Below are 20,610 nucleotides of genomic sequence, written 5' to 3'. Positions count from 1 at the left end.
AATTATACTTTGTACCCTCGCGAGTCAGAGCCTGTCCAGTGTCGAGCCAGCACACATGCCTTCTCTGCTGCCTGTCACTGCGCAAATTGAAGCCCGGGCTTAATGTCACGCCAGTGTGAGCACAAACATAGTAATTGAAGAGTGAACTGAGTGACAGGGATGAACAGCAGCCGTGGCCCATGAGCAACCAGGAGCGCTGGCCGTATATATCTCTGCCATGGCAATAAAGACCATTGTATGGGGGAAATAAAAGGCAGGGCTGCCCATCTCTAGCTAAGCTCCCCCCCACACACACACAATGAGACACAATGGTATACACACACACACACACACACACACACACACACACACACACACACACACACACACACACACACACACACACACACACACACACACACACACACACACACACACACACACACACACACACACACACGCACACACACCTATTCTACGAAGCCAGAGTAATATAGCTCACTACTTCAAAGGGATGAGCTGAAGGCCTTTTTTGTTGTAGTTCAATCCTAAGAGCAAGAGCCCATTACAATAGCCTGGAAGATGCCAGTGTGAAAGAGTTTTCAGTTGACCTTCCAGTTGGGTACGAGTTGAACTTTTGAAATATTCAGTGTTCCCACTGAGCGATGCTCGGGTAACACGCAGGCAACGTAAAATCCAGGATGATTGCCACAGTTCACGATGAAATATTCATCCTCCTTTAGGGCTAAATCCGTACTTCGGGTTATACTTGGATATTAGGATTCTGCTGCAACGGCAACAGTTAAGCACAGCAAAATACAAGCGTTGTGTTTTGTATGATTGCATTATTGATCAAAGCCGTGATCATGAGCGACGATGGGTCATGCAGCTCCAGCAGGGGGTGCTGTTTATAACTTATATGGAGACGGCTGTGCTTAGCCTAAAAGATTAACTACTCTCAGCGTTCAACACTTCTTGGCGGCAACCAACGCATCAATTAAACATTTCTGTCGCCGTGTTTGCTCTTCGAGCGGCGTCAGGCTTTGAGGGCTGCCATCGAGATGTCACCAGTACCATCGCCCCCCTCCCTCGATGTTAAAACCAGAGACAAGAGCTCTCCGAAGGACCGACAGAAACACGAGTGTGAATAACAGACGAGCAGGGGGGCGACAGGTGACAGGTGACGTGATCATATCACCTGCCCCCCCCCCCCCCCCCCCCCATACACCCAGAGCTGGGGTATGGCGACGCCATCGTCTGGTGATGAGCGTCTCAAGTACGCGCTTGACTGTTGACGGTTGGAGACTCGGAGCGCTCTCAAGTGTTGAGGTGAAAAAAACCCAGGTTCCTCTTCAGATGACTTGAACCCGACACGACTGCTGGGTGATGCGGGGGCACCAGGGGGGGGGGGGGGGGGGGGGGGGCGAGCGGTGTGGGCGAGAGACAATGGTCAAGCATAACAAGTAGATTACGAGGAGGCTAAACAGAGCACTATTGTGCCTCGGCAGAGCGGTCTGTTTCATGCGTGCCGTAGGTCAGCCCTGGGGGTCTACTTTGCAGGGGGGGAAATAACATTTATTGTCTTTGCATCAACCATTTTTTTGTTCTTCACTTGTCTAATCTGAAACATCCTTCGCGGTTTGAAAGAAATATATACCGGGGAAAGTATCATGGAATGACTTCCTTCCTCCGGTGCCCCCTTTGTTTAATAGTAGGCGTGCCTCTCAGCCTAGGGAACCTGAATCAAGGGGCGTAGTGATAAGTAGTGATAAGTATAGGGCGTGCCGGGGCTGCACGCCTGGCTGCCTCCGTGCGTGTGATCTACGTGGCTCCGGCGCTAAGCATCTGTGTGAGTTGGGCGTGGCGACCGAGCTCCGCGCCGTGAACCGTCTAAGCGCTGTGTTAGACGCAGAGACGAGGGCACAGAGCCGCAGCACGGTAAAAGGGAAGAAAGGCAAACCGGCGAGATCAGTGGAGCTACAACTCTGACAGACTACCTCTAAAGGGGGGAGTTTTGACAAACCGTGTTACGGTACCAGATCGCTTCCTTTGATGGAGGCGCGCACTGTCTCCACGTGGCAGGGAGGCGGCTCACGTTCCTCCAGGTAGAACTGACAACGCTCTGATGATTACGCCCTTCACCCGGGCTGCCGCGACACCTCGTCTTTGATCAACACACGGATCTAATCTTGTAACTAATTCTGGCTTGAATATACTGTCACTTGAGATTAGAACGTGCATTCAATGGCCAGGGGTTGATAAGGAAGGCGTATACGAGGTGTGTGTGCAGTTCCAGTGGGGTTTGACCTCCAGATCAACCCAAACAGGCCTCCCCACTTCCTTTGGGTCTGTCACATCCCGATACGAAACTCCTGCCAGAGCTGTGCTGCCCATGTGCAATGCCTCTCGCTTTACGGCGAACAAAGCACAACAAGCGGGCAAAGAAAATGTGACACATTTCCTCAACTCAAAGGTTTGTCCTGGCTGCTAACACTCACTTTAGTAACAAACTGATACACTGGGTGAAACTAATTATACCGTTGTCGATTAATTTTGTTTTTAATAAGTAGCATACTAAGAGAGCAAGATTCGCAATAATTGTGATTTTGTTTAAAATACATTTTTAAACAATTATATTAGTGGTCTTCAATTAAGCTGGAACATGGGTTAATTTATAGTGAAGGACAACCGCACACACTTCTGCGTTCTTCCCATGTGCAGTGCCGATGTGGCGTTCCTAAAGGGAAGAAATGTGCGGAATGGATCTGGAAGGAGAATCGATCGGGTAGAAACCGATATGAGGCTAGTCTTGAAGCGACATAAACTGGATGGGAAGCCGACATCGTGTCAACCATGAGGGTCGCCACTAGTTGGCGCCATTTCACCACACCTTACACAGATCCCTTCAGCACATGTAAACAAGGAGGCGCAGACGTACCATCATCTTCTCGAAGAGGTCGTTGATCTCCTTCTCCGAGAGGTTCAGCGAGCGGTCGTCGAACAGGGGCTGAGGCAGGGGCATCTCGGTGGGGGTGGCTTGGAGGTCCGTCGAGTGCTGAATCAGGGGCTTCTCTTTCTTCAGGGCCGCCTTACGGAAACTAGTGAGCCGGTCTCGCTGTGTGGCGGAAGACAACATCACAGCATTACCATCTGATAGAGTGGATGGGTCGGATTCGACCAGCTTTTAAAGAAATAACACAGGATTTGAGCATGACACTCAAAGTACGCACGGTTAATAACCGATAACAATGCCCAGAGCCAAACTTGGCTATATTAACTAGTACTACCTTTCCTTCAATTGGCTTACCTGTTTGTTACAGAGATTATAGCATCTACGTATATCGCGATATTAAAACCTGACACATCTCTGCCTCACACATTTCAACGATTTTCATAAAATAAACAAACACATCATTCTACATTTCTGCATTAATATAAAAAACGAGTGATGCATTTAATTATCCTTCATAGTTTTCTCCTTTACTCACCATCTTGTTTACTTTTGCAGACAAAGACATGCATATTAAATCCATTCTCAGGGTTTTCGTGTACATAAGAAAAAACGGTTGCATCGGTACCGTCAGCCCTTCATACAATATCAGTTTCAGCAAGTTCAAGTTACCGATTAGTAGATGGAAAATGTATTATGAAGGCAGTGCAACAATCTAGTATAAAAGAGCTAAAACTAATATTTACTGAGCCAGGCAAATTAAACCAAACAGCATGCACCATGTGATGTTAGTCAGTGAGCAAACAATTAATAAAACGGGCACATCCAACGTTTCATGGCTTTGAGCCATGAGGAGGGGACAATACGATGAGGCAGGACGGGATGGGATGAGGTGAGGTGAAGGGAGATGAGATGAAATGAAATGGATTTGCAAACAAAACAAATGGTAACACACACACAGGAGACGGAAGCCTTACCATGTCGTCAGCCAATGTTTTTATGTGTATGTTCTGTTGGAGGGAGGGTGAGACAGGTGAGAACTCAAAGTGCCAGCACCAGAAAGTAAGCCCAGTGAAGTTTGTTTACGTGACTGCTGTCACAGTCAGCGTCTGTTCAGGTCTTGTTCAAACACACAAGATGAAGACCCATTCATGAAGCATGATGACGCATGCTATATCAATGTGTACGCCTCACGCATTTAACAAATTGTTTCATTATTCAATTAAATTAATAATTCAATTATTGGAAATTTTGAAATTTATGAATTTGGTTTTTATGCAAACAAACATGTGTGTGTTTGTGTGTGTCAGCGTCAACATCCCCACCTGACACACACACACAAACACTTTAGAATTCCCTGTAAATATACATAACTAAAACATAAGCAGTGTAATCCCTTTATGCTCCCACTGCATAAAAGCCCACCATGGAATGAAGACACCAAGCAGCAACTGGTGCATAAGCATCTGATGGTTGATTCATGCTATGCAAAATAATATTTGGAACTCTGATATAGCACTGTGTTATTCGGTGTGTGTGTGTGTGTGTGTGTGTGTGTGTGTGTGTGTGTGTGTGTGTGTGTGTGTGTGTGTGTGTGTGTGTGTGTGTGTGTGTGTGTGTGTGTGTGTGTGTGTGTGTGTGTGTGGTCGCAATATTGACAGAATTAAGCTCAACAAAATAAATAGAACACAAAACATTAATTTCAGTTCATTAAAACGTTACAACAACGGACATCCCCAGTCGGCTTCCTTCTCGGATCGAAAATTAAATAACAAAGAGCAGGCAGCATCCTCTCTGGACCCTCACTGAACCAGACCACAGGAAACACCTCCCTGGATTCAGACGTTTCTCTCCTCATTTCACACACAATGTGACAGCATATTGCTTTGGACCCTGTGGCTGCGCTGCGGACAGCGCTGTGCAACAGGCCCGGTCTGGGAGCAGCAGCAGCAGCAGCAGCAACACCCTGCCATATGCTGTAGCGTCAGGGTCTAATGGCCAGGGAGACGCCGAGCTAGCAGCCATAAAGCGTGCCTGCCGATGTGTGTTTCTCTACCCCTTCTCTAATATCTGGAAACTGCCGGTTGGGTGGCAGAGCTTCCCAGGCCCCTGCTATCACAGCCAGCTCTTTTACCGCCCTGCGCTGAGGAATACCCTCAAATACCAGCGAATAGTACCCTCCGACGTCTGATCCGTCACTCTGCGTCTCTAAACGCTGATGAACTAACAGGGTAGGGGAGCGGCAGGGGCGGGTCTCTGCGTGTGCGGCCTGAATGTGTTGTTGACGTGCTATCTCCAAACCACAGGCCAAGGGACGAACGTGGGCCGCGAGTCTCGAAGGAGCGGCGAGTCTGCCGTTGAGACGACAGAAAGGACCGCCACGGACACACGGAAACTTTTGAATTTCCAATGTAAGCTTTCATCATTTCATCGTTGTTTTTTTTTGCAGCATAAAACTTCATTTGACAGTGACTGAATTTTAAACGGCGGTACTTAAAATATTCTAATCAATTTAACAACAATCCAGTCCCTGTTTGGTAAATTACCTTGACTTGAGGGCCTATCCCTCCCCATTAGTTTGGGCAACACTGCAGCAATGCAATTTAACATCAAACAATTAAGCTCGGATGTCCTCTGGGCGTCTCCTGGTTATTAAAGTAAACTTTTTTTTTTTTTTTTACATAATAAATGTTTATTACCAAACACATATTCTTCTAAATAACCTAATCAAATTAGCTCTGGGTCCCTTCTTAATCAAACATGGTAATGACTCTATGTAGGTCAGTAAAACTAGACACAAAGCAATTCCTCACAATTTGTGTTTTAATTTGGGCTGGACCAAATCTTAGTGGTGTGCATATTTGGCAATGCTCACTTTTAAGGTTTAATCATTACGGGTTTAGGTTTAACCATAATGACATCCGACACTCACTGCAATGTATCCCCAGAGAACCCGGTCCTGTTAAAACAACCAGCAGGGGACATTTTATAAAATAAATGTTACCCACCCCCCACAATGAATCAACTCAATATTACTATTATTAGCCTCACATGGGTTTACACCCAATGTTTTGCGGTTAAAACTAAAATGTCTACAAACTCAGCCAAATTACAATCTTAAAATCAATCAAGTTAATCATTATTTTGCTCTTGAAAACGTTTTAAAACAAAGCACCAAACTAAAGCGTGTCAAATTTATTTAGTTTTAATAATGCCAGTGGATCACTGGGAGCTATGGCTGGCACTGGGAGTCCGCCCTGCTGGTGGGTGCCAACGCTTCTTGGCCGACTCGTGCCATTGCCGAACATCTGCTCAAATACCTCCTCTTCCAAATGGTTGTTTCTGCAGAATGCTTGTATCATTTGGGAGGTTGATTCATCAGGGTTTTATAAATAGAGGATTAATGAACATTAAACCGCGGCCCATAGTCAACCAATAGACAATTCTCCAAATGACACTCCTTACTTTAGAAACCTGTGTTGATGGTGCCCTCTGTGCTCCAATTAGTTTATACTGCTACTATAATCTACTATCATTATCTACTAATACTACTTCTACTGCTAAAAGTAATAAGAATTATTAATACAGAATAACAAAACTAATTTATTTGTATTGATACCAAGTGATTATTTTTGATTATTTGTATTAATTATTATAACTTCCGTATAATATAGAATTAGGCAATTGGTTCGATAATTATTGAAATAATTAATAGATAAGGGTCAACTAAAGCAACTCAATAAGCAGGATCACCTTTACATCCTAAAAAGTAAAGTAAAAGTATACAAGGTGAAAGAGTAGGAGGAAAAAGAACAGGACCACGACAATAAAAGTAAATGAGCTAAAAAAAGATAAAATAATGTACTCAAAAACATTTCCCAGCATACACCTGGATACTGCTGAGACCGAGCTCAGGGGCTATCACTCTCACTGTCCTGAGGCCCATAGCAATAAGAGCCAGCCGACAGGGACACGAGAACCACATAGGCCTCCTATCTGCATTTTACCCATCAATAATCCTGGATGCTCCCCATCTCTCCTTCAACACAACCATTTAACACTGCCTCGGCAGCCAAAACAATCCTCTCCCTTCTGTCATGGCAGACTTCAATCATTTGTAGTTTGTATCTATGGAGGGCTGATGTGGATTAGACAAACTGAGACGTGGGACACACAGGCACCTGTCTCTGATTATGAATATCTGCTCAAATTAAATAGAAGATAGGTTTGGTAAATATACATTCTTTTATGTTTTAGGAATAAAGACTATGTTCTATCCGTTCAATCAGCATTGTTGTTGTAGTATCCGATGTTCTTGTTACAAATAATCAAAATAGTCACCATGAACGTAAACTCTAATAAATGTTACTGCTGCAACATGGGTAATAGAGTTACGTATGGTGTCACTGTCAAATCAGGTTTGTTCGTTTTTCATTCAATTGGGTAATAGTCACTCAGACAAAGCTTATACTAAGACTACTAAATATTTGTACCAAAACAAAAAGATGCAACCATAGAAATGACATAAATATGAAGAAGAGGAGGAGTTGACGGTTTCTTGTCAGACGGGGGTTAGAGGAAGCTCCGGGTGCGTCACGTGAAGTGTCAGCCGCAGAATAAATCAGAGTCCTTGTTCAGAAAGATGCTACCGCTAGGCTCTGCAATGTTTTGTTTTCACCCATGTCACACACACACACACACTTCTAGGATCCTAGCAACACCAGATATATTCTGAGCCGGATACGTCCTCCCTCATTTCAGTTGACAGGCAACAGGTCTAACGAAACCACGATTCATTATAAAGACAGAAGCCGTGTTGTTCTGCTGTTGGACCCCAAGCTTAACCAGATAGCATAAGCTTTAATAGTCCAAGCTGGCTACCGGTAGAATGCTTTATTGACCATTCCTCAATAGAGAGTGTGTGTGTGCGTGCGTGCGTGCGTGCGTGCGTGCGTGCATGCGTGCGTGCTCGCGTGTGTGGGTGCGTGTGACCTTGTTGAATCAATTGTCAGGGGATTCCTTTCATTCCTGTCTTGTCCTCTGTTTATTACCTTTCCCTCACAGCCTGGGCTGATTCCATGCTGGTACAATGCACACACACAGGTGGGTTAAAGAGGCCGACGGGCTCTCATCCAAGTCAAACTAGTTATACGAGTCAAAGAGTGAGTGAGCCAAAGCCTCGCTTTCTGTATTGAACTGTTAGAGAAAAGCACAAGACTTGTCATGCCAGTGCAGCCCATTGGGAGTAGTTTGAGTGGAGGGAAGAGACGCCTTCTGCCTTTCAAACATTCAAGGACCTCTAGGAAACTATTCTGGGGGGAACAACTGTTGGTATTTGTTTTACGACACTCCGGGAACATTCAGAGTGGGAATTATCACAGGTAGAGTGCTTTTTAAGGGCACCGCTCTCACAATCCCCGTCACCACAAGGTTAGTCTCCCCTAGATCCATTCAACAGCAGCGCAAATAAATAAATAAAACTAGAAAGAGAGGACTAAAGCGAGGAGAAGAGAATCCCACAGTAAGCCCTTGAAAGAAACATTAAGACAAACAATGCAAATTGCAATGTCAGTGTTACCGTTAGGTCGCTACAAGCGGCCTCAGCATAGCATGGCGTTCGCTAACTCTGTGGGATGAATGGAGAAGACGCAGAGCGTTCTGTGCCTGTTCATGCATAGGCAATCCTAAGTACATTTGGTGTTGGCAGAAATGTAATGGCTTGAGGGGCCTTGATATGCAAAGGAAGACTATTTCCAGACGCTGCCAGAATCACAATGTGCGTCGGGCATGATGAGGAGCAATTAAGGTTTACAGCAAAAGGTGGCGGCGGAAGACGATATTTCGGTGTGGAGACATGTAGTCGGTAATAAAACGAGAAAGAGGGGATGGGAAATGTACGAATAACTATTGCCGGGTTTGTTTCCTGCGGTTATTGCAATTAGTGGCCTAATTATGGAAAACAATGAGCCTAATAACAGCACAGTGTGGCAATAAATTATCTGCACATGAAAAGTCCAAGAAACGAAGAGGAATGCCACCTAATTATATGCATGCATAATTGTGCTTATTCTCTTTGGTTTGTACGTTTGATCTATTAGAGTAACACTGAATGAAAACTGAATGTGTGGCCCTTACCTGTACAATTTGGGTCATAACGGCTTATAGTCAAACATATATTTCCAAATTAATACAAAATGTGACAGTGCCACTAAAGGTCAACGCTATCTTGTAATGGCTCCATTATAAGAAGGGCCTATTCACTACTTTTTTTCAACCTAGCACTTCACGCCATTAGTGTTATGTGTAAACTGGTCTACTGCAGGGAGAGAGGCTATCACTGTAGAGAGCTTATTTTATCCACCGTGTGCTTTTTATCTAAATACAAAACTCTCTTATTTACCGTTTTAAGATAAAGCATCTAAGAAGTATCCCCTCGCTGAATGGATTAAATTGCAGAAATAAACAGTAAGGTGTCTCTAAGCAAGTGCCCTCAAAGAAGATGTTATTTTCCTAATATAAATTGTTGCTGCTACTACACTAACAACTGCAGTACAACACACCCATGTGTTAAGGCCGGATGCATAGCAGAGAATGTAGTGAGCTCACTAAGAATGATGTCAACTGCCTGCTTCTTGAACAGTCCCTTAGCACATATCACACGTAAAAGGTGACATCATCTTTGGGAAACTTATGACTAAAGCAGTGTGTGAATTTGATCCAATCAGGGTTCAAAACGCCTGCCAATCCCTCTCCTACTCCCTCTCATGAAACAGACCAGTGTTTCCTCCAGCAAAAAGACTGGGTTGAGGGCCTGCATACAGGATTACCAGAGACACACAGCCTATATCCTGTGCTCTTGCTCATCTGAATAGGGATCCCTAATGGAAAAATGAGAGCACTCAAACAAACTCTAAACAACAGTGAATTACCGTGATCCGGTTTCAGTGGTCGTTTATTGTGACAATATAATGAATCCATAGTCCATTTTATACATTGATTTGGACTCTGGCAGGAACTGCACACTGAAGGCCCAATGCAGAAGATGTGAATGAAGTACACATATTGTAGGAGACTTCATTCACATAACACAGTTGCGTGCATGCATCTACATATATGGTGCTATGGAAACGGGCCCTCAACACAAACCCACACAAAGCATCCCTTCCTGAAACAAAACCTAGAATGCACAGAGATAAGAGTGCATTACTCTTCCTTGCAAACTGGATCAGCGACAAGCTGATTGAATTTATTCAATCATCCACAAAACATTATCCGTGTGCTCAAGTACCACTTTGTGAACACACTACACTGATTCAATGTCCACTGTGCTTCAGACAATGCTGAGGTTTTAAAAGATAAAAGACGATCCTCTTTGAATAATATTTAGGGGGTTCAAAAATAAACCACAAAACGAAAAAATAGGAAAAAAAAAAACGGATTCCTTTTGTACTTTAAAAAGCCAGCTGCGTAGCGGACTACGTTGACTTTAAAAGGGCATGGGTCTGGGGGGGGCTCAGCCTGGTATTTTAGGAAAGGCCGATGTTTACAATTCCTTAAAACGGCCACTTTGGAGCGAGGGGCAGGGAGGAAGGAGATAGACTGGGGTTAAGGAGAAGGAGAATGACTGGGATGAAGGAGAGGGACTGGGAGAGGGACTGGGAGGAAGGAGAGAGACTGGGATGAGGGAGAGAGACTGGGATGAAGGAGAGAGACTGGGATGAAGGAGAGAGACTGGGAGAGGGACTGGGATGAGGGAGAGAGACTGGGATGAAGGAGAGGGACTGGGATGGAGGAGAGTGACTGGGAGGAAGGAGAGAGACTGGGATGAAGGAGAGAGACTGGGAGGAAGGAGAGGGACTGGGAGAGGGACTGGGATGAGGGAGAGGGACTGGGATGAAGGGGAGAGACTGGGATGAAGGAGAGAGACTGGGATGAAGGGGAGAGACTGGGATGAAGGAGAGGGACTGGGATGAGGGAGAGAGACTGGGAGGAAGGAGAGGGACTGGGAGAGGGACTGGGATGAGGGAGAGGGACTGGGATGAAGGAGAGGGACTGGGAGAGGGACTGGGATGAGGGAGAGGGACTGGGATGAAGGGGAGAGACTGGGATGAAGGAGAGAGACTGGGATGAAGGGGAGAGACTGGGATGAAGGAGAGGGACTGGGATGAGGGAGAGAGACTGGGATGAAGGAGAGAGACTGGGAGGAAGGAGAGGGACTGGGAGAGGGACTGGGATGAAGGAGAGAGACTGGGATGAAGGAGAGAGACTGGGAGAGGGACTGGGATGTTGGAGGCTCGACTCCGGCCGCTGAGACGTCATGTGACCGGCGTCTAGCAAGAGCACAGCTCTGCCCCCAGGTTATCTCCCAGTGTCTGAGGATCCGAGCACTGTCCGCGTGCGGGGGGGGGCACAGACGTGGTTTGAGAGGGGAGGGGCGCTGATGGAATTGGGCTTAACTGGCGGAGCCGTGAATCTCCTCCAAAGAACAACCCTCTCTCCTTTGGGATCTCGGTGGGCGATAGGAATGGGCAAGCCGTTTTTTCGGCGTGTGAAAAATGAATTAGATTGTCCACAGCTTGTCTGGAATAGCCACACATACTGTGCTTCTGTGTGCTTTTAATATTCCATTCTGCCAAGTGAGATGCGCAACAATATACAGCAGTGGACCGATGCAAAATAATATATGATGCATGCATTATACTATTGTTCTATGTTAAATGTACTATAACACAAATCAAGTTCATTCATCCCAACCTTATTTTTCGTCTCTGTCAACATCAACAGTGCGACAGACTGTAAAGAACAGTTACAGTCGTAAAACAAGCGTAAAACAAGCGTAAAACAGGCTGTGTTTGCATAAAGACAACTGCTTAAACAGGAGAGGCTGAATGGAGAAAACAGAAGGGGGAAGACCTTCCATCAATGTTGACCGAGTGGAAACCCAACCGTCAACCCAATGTCCATTCATGAAATAATGATATACATTTAGATACATTTTACAATAATTTATAACCTTACATTTGAATTGTACATTTGAATTGTATCTCAGCTTGAATGGCTTTCTGTAGCAGTCAAGTGTCCAAATTAAATTAGCATTATGTGATAATACTGCACTGTATGTAACATTAACAATCTCAGTTCTGGCTGTAACCACGGCTATAGTAGTGGAGAGCGATGTACGAGCAGTCTCACATTCCCTTCCCCTGATATGAGGCAACGCATTCTGACCCACTTCCTCTCTTAAACTTCCTCAACGCACATGTGGTCCGTTTCCTGCCGTGGTCGAGTTTGTTCCTTTCCACCACCCAACCCGCTCATTTGACTAGCCGCACTTTCCCTAACTCAACCTCCCGTAACCCTAACTTGCTTGAGCTCAAATCAAAACGATTTGAATTCTGAGATTCTGAGCAACTGAATCCTGATTGGATGCGATCAGCACTGGGGGGGGGGGGGGGGGGGGGGGTTTCCTCCGGCCGATGTCAGGACCGCAGAGTCGCTCACCAGTTTCGTTAAGAAACTCAACATTCACTTGTTCCGAGTTCACCTGGACTCATAGCCTCCTCCCTTAACCTCAACCCCCTTCTCCTCCCTGACTCTCCTAACAACACCTCTCTTACACATATTGTATGCTTACCACCTGGCACTTAAAAATAGCACCTTGCATTGTGTAGCATCATATCCTAGCTATTGTATAGGGGTTATGGGTTGCACGTGCTGGGCACTTGTTTCTATGAATATCTTTACTGTGCCGACAGCGATAAATTGTAGATTCTCTTTCTCTTTCTTCCGACAAATGTACTTATTGTAAGACGCTTTGGACAAAAGCTTCTGCTTAATGCCCTAAATGTAAATGTGTTGTAAATGTAACAGCGTACTGCTGACACCCAACTGCGAACCTAACCTGCTCCATAAATCTCACGTCACAAATCTGTATTAAGTATATACTATTAATCGTAATGCTTTTACTGGTCAACTTCCAACATGACGTGGGGATCAGATATCCTGTCAAAATAACGCAGGTTAAGTGTGGCGTCTCAAGTAAATCACAAATTTAGATAATACCACAGATTAGCGTTAATTACGTGGTAATGGTTTACTAGGCCCTATACACTGGGAGGTTTAGGCTGCAAGGTTCACGGTACAGCACTGGTTTGAGAAGCAGGGTTATCAAAGTCACCCGCTTAACAAAGTCACAACTTTAATGACAAAACAAAACACTTAACCTTAATTTGCTGGGGATGGAAATGATAGCTTGTGCCGTTATAAAAGAAGCAGCTCATTGACTACCTCTGACCACAAAACAAGTCAGAAAAGTCCAGAGAAAGTTTGTAGGTCCAGCGATGCATGAAGCAACACACGCGTCCTACTCTCCAGTAGGACGCGTAGACGCCCAAAGTCTAACAATAAGACACCATTAGTGGGCCGCAACTTCACAGCCATTACTGGCATGTTCATTATTTCTAATGACTTAAGCTAAATGATGACTATGTCAACAATCATTATGGTGTAATTGAATGAATCAAGGCGTTAACAGGTTATAAACTACTACTGGCTCCCGTTACTGGAGAAAGAGAGGACGCGCGGTGTCACGCAGCCCGTTGCTGGTGGCCAGGTTGTGAAGCTGTGGTATCACTTTATAAAGACGTGTTGAAAACTTTTCATTCCCAACCCAAAGCAATGCAACAAATAAACAAAAACAGTTCAGCTGTTTAGAATAGCGGCACGAAAAAACTGCTTTTCTCGCTACTGAACATAACGTGTTGAAACGATATGCGGGGCTCAGCCGGACAAGATGATATTTTGTGACTGTGAGAAGTGAGCGAGGGCGACCGAAAGGCCTAGAAGACGCCGTAAGCAATCTGATTGCAAACCATGTTTGCGCCGTCATCTGAAACCCAACGTCCCCCGACTGACGGGTCTAACAGGCCCGGGCCCTCCAAAAGTCAGCCACTGTTTACAGTCAGGCTGGCGCAAACAGGCCGGCGTGTAGCAGCCTGACACAGACACACTCACCCGCACCGCCAATCTGTCGGTCATCGATTCACACCCATCCTCATTACATTTGTGTAGGCCGGGCCCGCCACATATCATAGCCGCGGCTCAGGCTCCCTAAATGGCCTGTGACTCATACCCCCTTCCTGTCTGTCCGCGGTCTCTCTCTCTCTCGTTCTATATCTCTCTCGCCCTGTTTCCCTCCGGCCGTCTGACTCTCCCCAACTCTGTGTCCTTACCTCTTGCTCTCTGTGTGTGTATAAAACGTCTAAATATACGTGCACAGTAGATAAACATCTTTAGGCCTATCTATACATGTAGGCCTAAAGATGTTGAATGTGAATGAATGTGTATGGATACACAATCATATATACTATGCACGTACATAGTACGTACATACATGTATATTAACACACACTAGGGGTTGAACTGTACAGCCCAGCTCAAAGGCATTGCTGTCTGAATAATGATGAGGATACTATAGAGCCATGATCTGGAAAAATACATGCTGTCGCGGCCCTGTCAAAGGGCGCGGTGTGCTGTCAAACAGATGCTCAGAATCCCTTTGAACCCATGACATCGCTTCCCCTTGCATACGAAAGCAGGTTGACTGTCACCGGGCCCATTCCCACCAGACATAACCTCTACACAGAACCCAGGGGACGACAACCAGGAAGTTTTTACTAATCCACCCTTATCTAAACTTTCCCCCAAGGTGCACCATATCGGTGGTGTCCTTGCATGTTGACTGTGTGCACACAGTGCTGCAGTCAGTGTTTCCCACACATTGACGAGAATGAAACTATTGCGGCCGAAAGTAGACTATGTCTAATTTTAGCCATAGTCTAATTTCGGCCGAAATAGTTACTTTCAATATAAAACAAAGACAAACTCGACATATGTGTTACTTTGTTTTGGTTAAACCCAGCAGTCTGTATTAAGGGCAGCTGTTTGTGTAAGAATTAGGGATGGGCATAATTAATCGATGCTCGATAATTGATCGTTAAGAAATGCGTCGATCAATTTATATTGTTATCGATCAAAAGGACGTTGTGTTGCATACTGTGAGTCTTGAAGCATTTAATTGAATATAACCCTGCCGACTGGTGGAAAGTGAATGGAAGAAGGTTCCCCAGGCTGTCAAAGTTAGCGCGACAATACCTCTGCATCCCCGCAACTTCGGTCCCGTCAGAGCGGGTGTTTTCTGCTGCTGGACTGACAGTTACAAGGCTGCGTTCGCGTCTGACCCCCGAGCATGTTAACATGCTTATATTCCTAAACAAAAATATGTAGGCTGGAGTTACTGTATGCTATGGACAGTAGGGACAGTCACCACCGTATGTGAGTCGCTCTTTTCTTTCTTAATGTGTTGACTCTCGCTCCGCTTGGTGCCTCTTGGAGTCGTTACATTTTGCCAAAACTGTGATATTTTAGCAACAAGTCCAGCCTTATATATGTTCAATAAGGTATTGCTTTTAGATAGACTAGTTCATGCAATTGTTTGTAAATGGGTGGCTCATCTTTTTGTTGCGAGCCTTTTCCGCGCGCCGGCTGCAGGCATTATATGTCGGCCTTTTCCCCCCCCTTTTTTTCATAACAGTTATACAGTTTAATGCCCACTTTTAGCCTACTGCCTTTGTTTGATTATTGTTGTCCGATAAGTTCGCTACTTATTGTAATTGGAATAGGCTACAGATTTAGTCTTGTTGAATCGTTTCCAAACCTTTAAGAGCGCCTGTAGGCGCATTGTTCGGACTTTACGAGCGCCGCATAGGCCTATAACCTATAATGCCTGTATTTATTATTTTAAAACTGTTCAACAGTTGTAGGTCTTCAAGTTAACTGTATTGTATTAATTTTGGCCCATACATTATTGTTGGAATAAAGATTTCATTGATAAAAACATTAGAAAAAAAACATAGAAAAAAGTTAATGATTAATCGATAATTGATCGATAACTCTAGCGATGCTCGATCAAGAAAATTTCTTCAAATGCCCATCCCTAGTAAGAATCTATGAATTTAATAGTATTAATAATAATAATCGTAATAATAAACTAGTAGTATAAAGGCTCAGCACTGAGTCATTTTTGTTTTCATCTTTTCTTAAATTTAGTATGACCCTTTACATTGTGTCATCAACATTCATATCAGTACCAGCAGTTTGTAAGTAATTAGTCAGTTATTGATGGGTCATATTTTGGTTCTCAAAATTCCCCAGATTGATGCATTTAAATGAATTCAATTCAATCTTTTCTCCCCGGGGGGGCCTGCCCTCGGTCCCACTAGAAGATCACGAGCCCCCCACCATAGTCTTCAAAAATCCTGTGGGAAAAAACCAGTGATGGGATCAGGCCCATTCCAGGGTGGGACTGGAGTCTCCTCAGGTTGAGCGTTTGACGGCGGTAACAATGTCACGTTGTCAGCTCAGGTCTTATCTGCACATTTAAGACTGAGGCCTTCGTCTTCACAACATGAGCTCCTACCTCAGGCACTTTAGGCCTCATTACACAAGAACGACCCACACACACACACACACGCATGCACACACACACAAACAAGCACATGCACGCATTTACACAAACACACATGCTCACACAGACATACCAGATCCAACAATAAAGGAAACAAGGAACAATTTCCTAATACTAGCTTTTACCCAAAACGAAAATAAAAACTCCACACACACACAACCTCTTCTACATTTGCCTTACACACTAGGGGAGCTAAACAAAACAGGCCTGGCCCTCTTCACCAAGAGAAGACGAATGGCTTCCTCCCCCAGTGCCCGAGCTGTATGGGAGCTAGCCCGGACTATGCACTGCCTGGGGAGCTGGAGCAACAGCGAGCAAGCCTAGTAATAAAAGATACTCTGAGAGAGAGAGAGAGAGAGAGAGAGAGAGAGAGAGAGAGAGAGAGAGAGAGAGAGAGAGAGAGAGAGAGAGAGAGAGAGAGAGAGAGAGAGAGAGAGAGAGAGAGAGAGAGAGGAGAGAGAGAGAGAGAGAGAGAGAGAGAGAGAGAGAGAGAGAGAGAGAGAGAGAGAGAGACTGACTGTCTTTTACGTAAAGACAGAAAGTCTCAGTTAGGTCGTAGGTGGTATTCGCCTGAACAACAGGGGGCACTGGACACGAAAAGCAACGCATGAAGAACTGCTGTCGGTAGTTACTACCTCCGGGAAAAAGGATATCTGTGTTATTAATTAATCTAAATGGTTGATGCAGAGTGGATGCAGAGCAGGTGCTTCGTGATGCGGAAGATGATATAATTTGTACCCTGTTGCTTTAAAGGAGACGCCACCATTTCCACATCTCAGCGTCTTTGAGAAGGACTGTAAATGTGTTTGAACAGGCAAACAGCCTCACCAAACCTCTCCTAAAATGAGTCCATCTTCAATATACCAACAAAACAACAAAAAGAGCTTAGTAAGTAGAAACTGTCTGTGTGACATCATCTGAAATCCTCCCAACACATCCATGGTTTGGACATGCAGTTCTCAAATCAAAATCCCTGGAAGTGTGTGACGCGAGCCAAATCGCCATATTAGCCGTGCAGCACAGTTCACGCACGGGCGTCTCCAAACGTGAGTTTAATGGGGAGTCCGTCTTTCCTACATGAAAGCCACAGGGTGGAACCTAGAGTGAGGTGAGCAAGGTTGCATCTGACGCTGCTGTCATTACTCCCACACTGGGCTACCCTGTTTGACTGTAGTAGTTCCATCCCCCTGACTCTTTCACTTACCCTTAACCAGCTGGGATGCATAGCAGGCATGACACATCTGAGGTACTGAGGGACATTCCCTAAAACCTTGTTCTAGTTCTGAGTCAGCCAGAGACCCAAGAATACCAGCGGGCGTACTGTATAGAGTTCCTACTCCTAGTTCCTCTCTTCTACCCTTGGTCAGGGTTGACACCCAATACAACACATACTACAAAATACTGTTTATTTTCCTGCGGCAGTGAGGGTGGCATTCCAGTATCCCATTGGGAGCCTTATTCTCCAGTTGTGAGTTCAAGCCCCTTCCTCAAACACCACATTGTAGAATAATTGGCCTTCCGGTGGGGCTCCTCAAAGTGGAGCGACGTATCGGGTAATGAAAACAATTGGTCGAGCCGTGCTACAGTCCTGCTACTTGCTATTACAGCACCAGTTGCCCTTTACACCCGAACAATAAAGCATTGAGGTCACACCACTGTTGTCCAGACCGCCGCTAACTGTGTACAAGAAAGCACTAAGACCTGGTTCACCGACTTGAGCTGTCAATCATTTATGTTTCAAAAGGGGCCTCAAAGCGACTAGTCATATCAAAATACCATGTCATAACATGTACCCTGTGACCCCAAAGGCACAGACGCCATCCTCAGCTAATGATACCTACCTGGCCACCACAGCTCAGATCACACTGCAAGCTAAGTTTAGATGTTCTAATCCTCATGAATGTTAAGACACTTGTGCCAACTGGTATCTCCAGGAAATTATGATTTTGATGTAGTTCCCTTATACAGGAGAGAGGACGTTAAGTGGAAGAGATTGAACACAACAACAGATATCTATTAAAAGACAAGACTACCTGCTTTAATTTAAATATATACTTTCCCATAAAGCTTTCCCTCAATGACGTCAGTCTCTTTCAACACTACTGTACTCTAGTAGTACTCATAGCTACTATACTCATAGTAGCTGCTAGGGCTAGACTAGACTAGTAACTAATAAATAAACAGAATAACAGTCCTGTGACCATGTGACTTGAAGAACATAAAATATTGAATTCAGTAGGCCTTCATCCACCCTCAAAGAAACCACTGTATCAGGATGATTACAGCTGGTTCTCCCTCGTTACAAACAGCTATTACAATCTAACCCTTGGACCTAGAAAGTTTTGCATTGTTAATTCTCACTTCTACGACCCAAATTTTATTATTTGAAGGAGGGGCAGTTGAGGTGATGACACCTCTCCTCATGACATACAATTCCTATTTTAATGTCACCCCGATTGGGTAAGTGGATCTGTCCAGAGAGAGATCTTGTGAGCTTAATATCTAGGGAACTGTTTGTGTAAACTGGGGCATAGTTACAGTTACTAATACCTGTACTTCTGCATATGAGTCAGCTAAGCAAACTCATGCATGCATAAGAAAAGTAAAAAACAAGACTAATGCATGAACAAACCAGGTCTAAGTTAGAAAGATTGAGCTTTCTGTTGAATCAGAACTATGGATATTCTGCATTAGGCCTGCTGACGTTCTACCCTGTCTGGACCCAGGGCCCCAATGAAGAGGGGTTCTGCAGTACTCTGTCTGGACCCAGGGCCACAATGAAGAGGGGTTCTGCAGTACTCTTTCTGGACCCAGGGCCACAATGAAGAGGGGTTCTGCAGTACCCTGTCTTGACCCACGGCCACAATGAAGAGGGGTTCTGCAGTACCCTGTCTTGACCCAGGGCCAGAGTGAAGGTAAAGCAGTAGTTGTTGCTAATGGATTGCTACGTCTTATCAACAACAGCCTTGCTGTACTTTTGGAAACAGCCCCAACTGGAACCTAGAAATCTTTGATATTCCAATGATCTCAATGACTAGAGGTTGGTCTGCAAAAAGAATGTCAACAAATGTTTTCACACGAGAAGCCTTCCGGTTTCGCAGTATTGATTAGAAAGTACTCTGTTCCCTCAACATGTTGAGTGCTATTCAAAAGCAAAGCACTAAAAGAAACACTCGCTCTTTTACCTCAGTGAAAAATAAAAGACTGCTGATATGTATTATTGTTGTATTACATGCTACATAGTTATTTGGGACACGCTTTGCCCAACAGTGACGTGCTGAATGACATGTGATATTATTGGCTCACTGGGGAACCACCAGGGAACGCAGCAGATCAGAGGGGGAGTGTGTGGTGGGGTTTCATCAACAACATGACATAAGAACTGATGTTTACCTATGCTGAGCTTGGTACATATCTGGTGTACACAGGTGAAGTAAGGTCAACGTATTGGTTGATTAGCATGTGGCGACAGAGAGAGAGAGACAGAGTGTTTGTGTGGGATAGACAGAAATAGTGTGTGTGAGTGAGTGAGTGAGTGAGTGAGTGAGTGTGAGAGTGAGAGTGAGAGAGAGAGACACTAAGGAGATAGGTGTATTTTAAGTCGGTCTCTAATCGACTGCAGATGAGCTAACGCCATTGACCCGCTAACATGTTTAAAGAATCACCTAAACACGCCAAACCTACCAGCTTCTTGTTTTTTCCCTCCTCCTCGTTTGACTTCTTCTTAGAGGGTTTGTTGGGGTCCTCTCCCCCGCTGGCTTGATCCATGTCGGACTGGGCTTGGGAAATGCCAGACCTCCGGGAAAAGTAAGTGAAGTCCGCCAAAACGCCTCGATGAAGACTGAGAAACCACCCGGTTTTAGCTCTTATCCAATGCCATTCCAGGGGGGTGAATAAATATAATAAAAATCTATGGGAATAATCTCAAAGGATTCCTCATCCACAGCATCCAATTCCAAGTAATTCAGTTCCAGTTGTCGAGGGAAAAGTACTTTTCAAAGAGGTGTGGTGGGGTCACATCCGTCCCGGGTCTCCTCGTCTCACAGCCGGGGGACTGCTCCTGAGAGGACCAAAAGACACTTCAGTATCACCACAAGACCATCATCAATATCACAGTTATCACGTTTACAAGACAGACCCCCGGGGGTGTTCTGCC

The 20,610-nt window shown here is 45.0% G+C and overlaps 1 protein-coding gene across 5 annotated transcripts in view; it reads right to left on the bottom strand.

Annotated features, from left to right (window-relative positions):
- Nucleotides 1-20,610, bottom strand: part of diaph2 (diaphanous-related formin 2) — a 154,885-nt gene that overhangs the window by 133,550 nt on the left and 725 nt on the right. For 4 of the 5 annotated variants that reach the window (XM_060063715.1, XM_060063717.1, XM_060063714.1 and 1 more), the window contains exons 2-4: nt 20,139-20,514; nt 3,907-3,939; nt 2,918-3,094 (exon numbers count right to left, since the gene is read on the bottom strand). In XM_060063715.1, coding sequence (XP_059919698.1) covers nt 2,918-3,094; nt 3,907-3,939; nt 20,139-20,222 — 294 coding nt within the window. In that variant the 5' untranslated portion in view covers nt 20,223-20,514. The remainder of the gene's footprint in view (nt 1-2,917; nt 3,095-3,906; nt 3,940-20,138; nt 20,515-20,610) is intronic. The other variant, XM_060063718.1, reaches the window with a different exon arrangement.

The sequence above is a fragment of the Gadus macrocephalus genome, chromosome 10, assembly GCF_031168955.1.
Source record: "Gadus macrocephalus chromosome 10, ASM3116895v1".
Lineage (NCBI taxonomy): Eukaryota > Metazoa > Chordata > Actinopteri > Gadiformes > Gadidae > Gadus > Gadus macrocephalus.
This window is presented reverse-complemented; position numbering and strand designations above follow the sequence as displayed.